The 1,587-nt window shown below is 42.0% G+C and overlaps 1 protein-coding gene across 1 annotated transcript in view; it reads right to left on the reverse strand.

Moving 5' to 3' along the window:
- LOC104946396 (amyloid beta A4 precursor protein-binding family A member 3-like) overlaps positions 1-1,587 on the reverse strand; it is a gene marked incomplete at its 3' end in the record, with an annotated part of 36,209 nt that overhangs the window by 28,466 nt on the left and 6,156 nt on the right. The window contains exons 9-10 of the mRNA XM_010772229.1: positions 878-997; positions 662-716 (exon numbers count right to left, since the gene is read on the reverse strand). Of these exons, the coding sequence (XP_010770531.1) occupies positions 662-716; positions 878-997 (175 nt within the window). The remainder of the gene's footprint in view (positions 1-661; positions 717-877; positions 998-1,587) is intronic.

Consider the following 1,587-nt stretch of genomic DNA (forward strand, 5'->3'; position numbering starts at 1 on the left):
ACAGGCAGAACATAAACACCATTACACTACAATTTTAAAGCCACGTGAGGCCAAATATATTAATGCCTTATGAGGCATTGTATCTCAGCTAACTGGCCTGCATTGTTAAATATCAGGATAAATATAAATGGGCAAGCAGCCATCTATCCTCGTTCCTTTAAAATAAGCTTTCACAATATAACATTCGTATGTTAAAAATCTTAAAAATATATATAGCTAGACTAGTTTGTTGTATTCAGTGATGTGACAACAGCGTATGCTATGCTGTATTATAAATTGATAATATTTTCATAATTGGCAAACAAAAGTTGCAGGTATAGCTTGACAAACAGGTGCCAGCTATTTTTTTCCTTTAAGCAAGCTCAAGGAAACACGGGCTGCTCCTGTCCGGTTAAAAGTCGATATGCGTTGAAGCTGGCATGGTCTTCAACATGAATCTGCCAACAGGGAGACACAATTTTTAATGTAATTGTAAATATGACATGATAATATAAAGGCAGAAACAGTAGGTGAAAGGGTCTAATTATTGTATTTATGTTTCTGTTTATGAAATAAAAACATTTCATCCTCACCTCTCCGACAGGCATTTGTAGGATCTGGATGATCTTGTCGTGCGTTGTGGCGCAACGCTCTGCCCGTTGATTTCAATGATGCCGATGACCAACACGAATGCCTCCTCTCTCTGCGATACCGCCGCCCCGCATCAGACTGCAGATCTGCAAACAGAAAAAGAGATGTTTTTACTTTCAAATAAAGACAAATAGCGTTAATAAGCAGATAATGTTGTCACAGACTGGAGAAAACAGCACAACTAACTGAGGATGACACAGAGTCCAGTTTAACATAGCAACAAACCAAAAATTTAATATTGACTTACAATGCCGTCCTCCACACTGAAGCCCAGCTGAAACTTGGGATCTGGCCTCCTAATAATCGCCATGGTGACGGTGGGCCAGTGGACGATGCTGAGCTTCACAAACTTTTGGCTTTTTAAGTCCTGAAACAAACAAAAAGGTTGGATTATGTGTGAATGTCATGAATTATAGAAGCATTTTTAAATGTCCTTTAAAAGTATAGCGGCCCTGCTGACTCTTTTTTCTTAGTTCAGGTTTGCTACAAACAACTGGATGATACCGATCTTGGTCCTTTCAAAACCCAAGTTTATATACACTTGTTTATACTAACAAGCAACATCGGAACCTCTGTTGTTCCCCGACTCAGACTGCAAGGAATCTGGGTGTGATCCTAGATAACACAACTGTCCTTCACTGCAAACATCGCTCGTGCTACAACCCCGCTGCTGCATATACACGCTAGAAACCACTTCAAGAGAAATGGTACTTGCGTACCATGCCGCGAATGGATCTGGCCCTTCCTACATCCAGGACATGTTTAAACGTACACCCCAGCACGTGCACTCCGCTCTGCATCAGCCAAACAGCTCACTGCACCCGCACTGCGAGGGGACCCAAGTTCCCATCAGCAAAAACACGTGGGTTTGCTATCCTGGCTCCAAAATGGTGGAATTGAGCTCCCCATTGAGATCAGGATCATGCAGATAGTTTGCCCATCTGCCGGCGCAGACTG

This window comes from Notothenia coriiceps, unplaced genomic scaffold, assembly GCF_000735185.1.
Source record: "Notothenia coriiceps isolate Sejong01 unplaced genomic scaffold, NC01 NC01_scaffold00011003, whole genome shotgun sequence".
Taxonomy (NCBI): domain Eukaryota; kingdom Metazoa; phylum Chordata; class Actinopteri; order Perciformes; family Nototheniidae; genus Notothenia; species Notothenia coriiceps.